The sequence below is a fragment of the Nicotiana attenuata genome, unplaced genomic scaffold (genome assembly GCF_001879085.1).
Source record: "Nicotiana attenuata strain UT unplaced genomic scaffold, NIATTr2, whole genome shotgun sequence".
Lineage (NCBI taxonomy): Eukaryota > Viridiplantae > Streptophyta > Magnoliopsida > Solanales > Solanaceae > Nicotiana > Nicotiana attenuata.
The window spans coordinates 1-8,933 of record NW_017677275.1 but is presented as its reverse complement, the minus strand read 5'-3'; the positions used below and the strand labels follow the sequence as shown (position 1 = coordinate 8,933).

At 36.9% G+C, this 8,933-nt stretch overlaps 1 protein-coding gene across 1 annotated transcript in view; it reads left to right on the top strand.

Annotated features, from left to right (window-relative positions):
• The window catches only part of LOC109221356 (probable phosphopantothenoylcysteine decarboxylase), a 5,459-nt gene extending 2,635 nt beyond the window's left edge, over positions 1 to 2,824 (top strand). Inside the window, exons 2-3 of the mRNA XM_019385834.1 lie at positions 1,488 to 1,835; positions 2,263 to 2,824. Coding sequence (XP_019241379.1) covers positions 1,500 to 1,835; positions 2,263 to 2,568 — 642 coding nt within the window. The 5' untranslated portion in view covers positions 1,488 to 1,499 and the 3' untranslated portion in view covers positions 2,569 to 2,824. The remainder of the gene's footprint in view (positions 1 to 1,487; positions 1,836 to 2,262) is intronic.
• The last annotated feature ends 6,109 nt before the right edge of the window (positions 2,825 to 8,933 follow it).

Below are 8,933 nucleotides of genomic sequence, written 5' to 3'. Positions count from 1 at the left end.
AGGGAGGGAGATGGTGAGAAACTGATGAAATTACTGAAATATTTCGAAACAACAACTAAATATAAAGAAGCAGCTAAGAATGGATAGTTGTTTCACGTAGCCGACCCCAAATAGGTTGGAATTGAGATATTGTTGATTGAACTAAGCAGATTCACTGAAAAATTCATATATTTTTAGTACATATGCAGGGTGGTTTTCTTGTGTACCTTCTCAATCTACCCTAGATGGTGAAAAAGAATGACTGCTTAGTATACAGATTTGGCTGTTTGTCAGTTTCATATTGACATTTTTCTATCTGAATAACCATTTGATTTGACTCTCTATATATCATGCATGGGTCATGTCCTTTTGTCTGTTAAGATCTTATGTTGTTGTGGTGGGAAAACTTGAAAACTTGTCCTTTTTATTAAACAAAGTTTTAAAATTTCACACATAAAAGAGAAACACTTGTCTCAGGTTCAAATCCCACCGGAGGCAAAAAAAGTTAGGTGATTTTTTCCCATCTATCCAAGCCATGGTAGATAGAGTTACCTAGTACCTGTTGTTGGTGGGGAGGTGGCAGGTATCCATGGAATTAGTCGAGGTGTGCGCAAGCTGGCGCAGACACCACGGTTATCAAAAAACAAACAAACAAAGGGAAACACTTTGATGTGATAACCTCTTGTTAGTGCCAAAATTTGATTGTTGCGGAGTTAGACTAGAAGGGATTGGGCCTCGAAAGTCAAAGATTGTTGCCAGACTCAGGCAGTTGACCTACAGGCCATCACAAAGTATTGGCCAAGCCCACAACAGTTGAGAAAGAAATTGAGGGTGACACCTGGATCCAATCCATGAAGCCCCAAGACAAGTTTAAACCGCACCTTCAAAGATGAGAAATCTAGAATTATCATGGTGGAAGGAGAGCTACAACCTTAGATCAAGTCTACTTGAAAATAATGCTAAGGTCATTAATATAGTACCTTTGAACATAATGTCTTTGATTTTGCATTTTCAACAAGAAGGTTTTTGTGGTCCTTATTAAAATATGAAGGTTATTACAGTCAATGACTCTGTCAGCAACTAGTTCTCTACAAGAATGAGAATGGATGGACATCAGTTGGAACATCCAATAAAAGCGAGCCGATCTGACCCTAGGCGAAAAAGATTAGTCGAGCTGAGGTTAGTTTAATTGAGCTGATGTATAGTTCAGGTGAGCAAAATGACCTTTAAGCAAGTCAAAGTTCAAATCCTTGACTCTACATCAGCTGATCAGCTGGTGGGCAACTGTTTGGTTCTTCATGAAGATGAGTTAGGGTTAAAATGTGTTTGAATAATACAGATAAGCATGGATTTAACCACACCTATGTCCAAAGAGTTACGATTGTGAAGAAGTTACCAGGGGATATCTCTTTCTTTTCTACTTCTGCCATTCCCCTTAGTTGCACGCATGTACAATTACTTGCATCTTTCTCTTGGTGCAGTAAAGAATCCTTTTTGATGTTTCACAGATTAGGGTAGATATGGAGCCTATGACTTCAGAGAGGGAACCGGTTCAGATTAACAATGCACCGAGGAGACCTCGTATTCTGCTTGCAGCAAGTGGAAGTGTGGCTGCTATCAAGTTTGCCAGTCTATGCCGTTCCTTTACTGAGTGGGCTGAAGTTAAAGCGGTTGCTACAAAAGCTTCTCTTCATTTCATAGACAAAGCTTCACTTCCAGAAGATGTCATTCTTTATACTGATGAGGATGAATGGTCAACTTGGACGAAGATAGGTGACAGTGTGCTACACATCGAGCTCCGGAGGTGGGCTGATATTATGATTATTGCCCCTTTGTCAGCAAACACACTTGGGAAGGTGATGTATCTTTCTACATCTTTTAGATGCTCAAATCTTATTTCATGATAACGCACATTCTGCCGCAAAGACGCAATTTATTCCTTTATTTTAGTTGACAACAGTATGACTTCTTAGTTCAGGTAATGCTTTAAAGCTTGATATAGGCAGTGAAAAGAATTTATTGAAGATGCAAAGAAATTCAGTTTGGCTGAGAAGAGTTTCGTAGCATGAGTTGCGAAATTCTCCGTGATATGGACTTGCAGAAGGGTCAGATATTGCCAATGTGAATACTTCCATGATGGAAGGTGTTAAGAGAGATGGATACAATTTCCCATATTATAGTTCTTGCTTTGTTTGGTGCATGGTTTTTTTAGTTGTTTGGTGTCGATAGATTACATTGTTTTCTACTTTGCAGATAAACTGATATATGCCTTCTGTACTGTAGATTGCTGGTGGACTATGTGATAACTTGTTAACCTGCATCGTACGAGCATGGGACTACGATAAACCCCTTTTCGTGGCACCAGCAATGAATACATTGATGTGGAATAATCCATTCACAGAAAAGCACCTTATGGTAATTGATGAGCTTGGGATCTCTCTCATACCACCAGTATCAAAGAGACTAGCCTGTGGAGATTACGGGAATGGAGCAATGGCTGAACCGTCTCTGATCTACCAAGCTGTAAGAATCTATTATGACGCACAATTACGATCAGGTGGCAGCAACGTGGCGATCCACAGGTCATGAAATTTCATTCATTGGTTTGTACAAGTGATAGAAGTTGAAATTCAGGACCAGGAGCCCAGCTGTGTTATTTTTCTCCTAAATTCTTCACCTCCCTAGCTACTTTCAATCAAGGTTCATGTTCATTTTAGTCGATAAAATGAGATATCACGTAACTGCTGTTACTAATGGATGTGATCATGATCATGAAAAAACAAATGTGTGTAATGGGGAAAATTGATGCAGCTGTTATTTGGGTAAAAATTGTGTGGGGTAGCCAGTTTTTAAAGTGGTATTTACTTTTTATCCAGCATTTTTAATGCTTAGCAATAGTAGCCACTAGTCTATTAAAATTAATATGAAAAGACTGTGTTACCCTTTCTTCTATCTTTCATGTTAGGGAGAAGAACTGTGTCGGAAGGATTTTCTTCTTTAGTGTTTCTTGGTGCACCATTTAACGAGATGATTGCTCTTCGAGGGTTAATTCCTCTTTACTTAACTATAAATCAGAGGCTACCATTTTTCGTTAACACCAGTGTTTTGGAAAGTGTTAAGCGCAAAAAAGCGACGAGGCCTCGCTTCACTGAAGCGAAGCTCGCGCTTTTTTGCTGTGAAGCGCAATTTAATACATAAATAAAAAAAATAAAATAGGCATAGATAAATGGCTATGAACTCATTAAAAATAACATATCAAGCAAATAATAGATTCAATTCTTAAATTTACTACAATCAACAACCAAAAAAAAAAATAACAATTAATTCACAGAAGAAAACAGAAAACAGAGCATAAAGAGCACTTTTAATAACAGAAAACAGAGCATAACAGAAGAAAACAGAGCATAACAGAAGAAAAACAAGTCGTATCATGATAACAGAAGCAACTTTTAATAACAGAAGAAAAAGAAGTCGTTTAGGGCAAAAAATAAGTGCTTAAAAAGTGAAAAAATTTGAAAGAAGAACAGAAGAGAAGAAGAATAACAGAAGAAGACAGAAAACAGAGCATGAAGAAGAAGAATAGAAGAACTGAAGAAGAAGAAGAAGAAGAAGAAGAAGAAGAAGAAGAAGAAGAAGAAGAAGAAGAAGAAACTTACCGAGATCTGAAGATGAAGTCGTCGCTGGAGTTTGCTGGGCTGGAGAAGAAGACCTTCGTATGTTTTGGTAACAGATGCCTTCTGCTCGTATGTTTATTTGCCCAAATTTTTAAAAAAAGCCCTAGCTGATGCCTTCTGCTCGCTTAAGCGAGCTTTTTCTCGCTTTTTCTTAACTTGTCGCTTCTCGCTTAAGCGAGAAAAGCGCTCGCTTTTCTAATGTGAGTCGCCTTTTTACCAGAAAAGCGCTACCACTGCGCCTCGCCTCGCTTCATCGCTTAAAGAGAGAAGCGAGCGCTTTTAATAACACTGGTTAACGCATTAGATTTGATTCGTACGACGAGGTTTCTTGATGGCTGGATTGATTTTGTGTTGCTGGATTTTGTGTTGTATGATTTTGATAGAGTTTTGAGGTCTGGTGGGCTTTTATGTATTGATAGCTTTTTCTGTTTGAAGGAAGAATTGAATGATTATTTAGAAGCATTCAAGATTTTGAGGTATAAGCAACAAAAGTGGCTTGTTGTTCCTAAACCGGATAAAGATGATCGTGAAGTGTTCTTTTCTGCAATCCTAGAATAGAAAACTTTAGAAAACAAACTTTCTGAGTTTTATTTATTTTTCTTTTTCTTTTGGTTGGTTAGGTTCTGTAGTCTTTTATTTTTTAGTTGTTTCTTTTTGTTATTAGCTTTCTGTTGTGTAATTTGACATCAATCTTATATGTAAATTGCAATTATTATTATTTTATTTTTTTGTGAAAAGATACAAATAATGTTTGGTTTTCTACTACATTATGGATCCTGAACTTACAGTTACAAGTTCAAAAGTTAAGGACACTTGGTCCTGAACTTCGAGTTCCAAGTTCAAAAGTTAAGGACACTTGGTTCTGAATTTAGAATTACAAGTTCAAAAGTTAAGGACACTTGGTCATGAACTTAGACTAACAAGCTCAAAAGTTAAGGACAATAGGTCCTGAACTTACAGTTTCAAGTTCAAAAGTTAAGGACAATAGGTCCTGAAGTCCTGAACTTAGACTAACAAGCTCAAAAGTTAAGGACAATAGGTCCTGAACTTAGGCTAAGAAGCCCAAAAGTTAAGGACAATAGGTCCTGAACTTACAGTTACAAGTGTTTGCAACAAATTATATGTGATACAAAAATAAATTGCAACCGCAATATAAATATGAAGAAACATAATTTTATTCATAAAAAGACGCGGGTACAATTCTGTTTATCCCCTTGATTCTTCTCTCCTGATTATCTCCGTGATTCGAGGGCTGAAGCAGCCAATTTCTCGAATGTAAGGATGATGCAGACCTCCTGGATGTATTTGATCTCCGGCTTCTTGAACTATTTCATTGTCAAGAAGTATCCGGCCATATTTTTGGTCTCTTTTTGAGTATCCCATGAGTTTATGGGATTTTTGAGACGATCTCCATTTTTGAGATATTTTTTAAAGGATTATGTAACCCTTTTTATAAGAGTGACCTAGGATTTTGGTAGAGTAGCCTCTAAGCAACACTGACAGACTCTTAGAATTTCAAGAGGTCTTGTAGTATCTTGAATTTAGGATTTAACTCGATCCATTAAGATTTCGATGTCTACAAATGCCCCCTACTTCAAGGTTTGTCGGGGTGTAGCCTTGGCGAAACTTGAAGACGAGTCTTGAAGTACCCGATCATCACAATAGCAAATTTTGAAGCTTGTGGTTTCGATTTGCAGGAGGAAGAGATGAAGGGTAGAACTGGTCCCACTGGGCGTGCCAATTTGTTTGCAACAAATTATATGTGATACAAAAATAAATTGCAACCACAATATAAATATGAAGAAACATAATTTTATTCATAAAAAGACGCGGGTACAATTCTGTTTATCCCCTTGATTCTTCTCTCCTTATTATCTCCGTGATTCGAGGGCTAGAACAGCGTGTTTCTCGAACGTAGAATGGTGCGGGCTTTCATGGATTTATTTGATACCCATGAAGTATGTTGTGGATCTTCTTGAAGTATTTGATTATCAATTATCCGGCCACTTCTTGATCTCTTTGTGAATATCCCGTGAGTTTATGGGATTTTTGAGATGATCTCCATTTTTGAGATGCCTATTCAAAGGGAATATGTGACCCTTTTTATAGCTTTGATTTAGGGTTAGGGTAGAGTAACTTCCAAGAAACCCTAATAGACTCCTAGGATTTCAAAAGTCCTGTAGTATCTTTAGTTTAGGATTTGGCTTGATCCATTTAAATTTCGATGTCTACAAATGCCCCCTACTTCAAGGCTTGTCGGCATGGACTTGCCGAAAGGAGAGACAAGACTTGAAGTACCAGAGGTGGTAGACTTTCTGCATTGCGTCACTTCTTGTTCACGTGGACTTCTGTTGTCTTTGTGTTCAATGAAGAACCTGCCTTTCTCCAAAATTGTATTTCAGTAATAACTCCATGATACAAATAATTTCTTTCCACGTAGCACTAAATTGTAGGAACTTAATACTTTGTTGTGCATGGACTTTGCAAAATTCCTTGTTGTACATGGACATTGCTACTTCCATTCGTTTTATTCCATGCAATAGAACTGCTCAATTTTATAATTTGAAAAATTGACGTGGCCAAGCACACATTAGAGCCAATGATAATTGCACTTGAATTTTGACTCCAACAAAGTGAGGTTTCTAACTACCAATTTTACGTGGTAATTCTCACGAGACAGTACTTGACTTGCTTGGAACATCATTGCTCTTTCGGAAGGCGACCATAGTAGTTGACTTTGAAACATATAATTTTCGGTTTGCAGGAGGAAGAGATGAAGGGCAGAACTGGTCCCATTGGCGTGCCAATTTATTTGCAACAAATTATATGTGATACAAAAATAAATTGCAACCACAATATAAATATGAAGAAACATAATTTTATTCATAAAAAGACGCGGGTACAATTCTGTTTATCCCCTTGATTCTTCTCTCCTGATTATCTCCGTGATTCGAGGGCTGAAGCAGCCAATTTCTCGAATGTAAGGATGATGCAGACCTCCTGGATGTATTTGATCTCCGGCTTCTTGAACTATTTCATTGTCAAGAAGTATCCGGCCATATTTTTGGTCTCTTTGTGAGTATCCTATGAGTTTATGGGATTTTTGAGACGATCTCCATTTTTGAGATATTTTTTAAAGGATTATGTAACCCTTTTTATAAGAGTGACCTAGGGTTTTGGTAGAGTAGCCTCTAAGAAATACTGACAGACTTTTAGAATTTCAAAAGGTCTTGTAGTATCTTGAATTTAGGATTTAACTCGATCTATTAAGATTTCGATGTCTACAAATGCCCCCTACTTCGAGGTTTGTCGGGGTGTAGCCTTGGCGAAACTTGAAGACGAGTCTTGAAGTACCCGATCATCACAATAGCAAATTTTGAAGCTTGTGGTTTCGATTTGCAGGAGGAAGAGATGAAGGGAAGGACTGGTCCCACTGGGCGTGCCAATTTGTTTGCAACAAATTATATGTGATACAAAAATAAATTGCAACCAAAATATAAATATGAAGAAACATAATTTTATTCATAAAAAGACGCGGGTACAATTCTGTTTATCCCCTTGATTCTTCTCTCCTGATTATCTCCGTGANNNNTTCTCGAACGTAGGATGGTGCGGGCTTTCATGGATTTATTTGATACCCATGAAGTATGTTGTGGATCTGCTTGAAGTATTTGATTATCAAGAATTATCCGGCCACTTCTTGATCTCTTTGTGAATATCCCGTGAGTTTATGGGATTTTCGAGATGATCTCCATTTTTGAGATGCCTATTCAAAGGGAATATGTGACCCTTTTTATAGCTTTGATTTAGGGTTAAGGTAGAGTAACTTCCAAGAAACCCTAATCGACTCCTAGGATTTCAAGAGTCCTGTAGTATCTTTAATTTATAATTTGGCTTGATCCATTTAAATTTCGATGTCTACAACAAGTTCAAAAGTTAAGGACAATAGGTCCTGAAGTCCTGAACTTAGACTAACAATTTCAAAAGTTAAGGACAATAGGCCATGAACTTAGGCTAAGAAGCCCAAAAGTTAAGGACAATATGTCTTGAACTTAGACTAACAAGCTTAAAAGTTAAGGACATTTGGTCCTGAAATTACAGTTACAAGTTCAAAAGTTAAGGACATGTAATCCTGAAGTTAAGTTCAAAAGTTAAGGACATGTAATCGTGAAGTTAAGTTCAATAGTTAAGGACATGTAGTCCTGAAGTCCTGAACTTAGAGTTGCAAGTTCAAAAGTTAAGGACATGTAGTCCTGAAGTCTTGAAGTTAAGTTCAAAAGTCAAGGACATGAGCAGAGGGTATTTTCGTCTGGGCAGTAAAAATTTATTAAAGCAGTGGCTAAAGACTAAAAACATTTTAAACAGTGGCTTAAAAGTAAATACATGTGTTATTAGTGGCTAACCGTGCACTTCCCCCTTTATTTGGTTATATATTTATTTCCCCTCCCTCGCCTGCATTCATTTTATTTTTCAATAACAAAGATGTTTGGGCCAATTTGCGTACAGTTCGACTATTTGGGGGGATTTGCATCTATACCCTCTTTTTGGGTCACGTTTTAACTTGTGCCCGCTTTGCAAAAAAATTGCAAGCGTACCCGTTTTTTCGCGTAACTTCAGCATACGGGGCTGAAGTAGCAAAGGCAATCACGCAAAACTTTAGCATTCTAGTAGACGGGCCTGAAGTAGCAAGTGTGCTGAAGTTTTTGTTTGTAATTGCTGAACTTAAGCATAGTAGCTGAAGTTTTGTACTCTATTTGCTGAAGTTTTTGTTTGTAATTGTTGAACTTAAGCATAGTAGCTGAAGTTTTGTTCTCTATTTGCTGAAGTTTTTGTTTGTAATTGCTGAACTTAAGCATAGTAGCTGAAGTTTTATTCTTTATTTGCTGAAATTTTTGTTTGTAATTGCACTAAATAAGCTGAAGTTTTTTTTTTGTCCTGGATTCATTAGTTTTGTCATTAAGTTTTTTCAAATATTTCAGCAGAAGATGCTGAAGTTATTTAGTTCATTTATAAAAATTTCAGCACTAAATAAGCTAAAGTTTTTTTGTCCTGGATAAGCTTTTTCAAAAACTTCAGCAGAGATGCTGAAGTTATTTAGTTCATTTGTAAAAACTTCAGCACTAAATAAGCTGAAGTTTTTTTGTCCTTAGATTCATTAGTTTTGTCATAAAGCTTTTTCAAAAACTTCAGCAGAAGATGCTGAAGTTATTTAGTTCATTTGTAAAAACTTCAGTCAATATACAAGTCTAGAAGTTTTTGAAAAACGTCTTTACTAACATA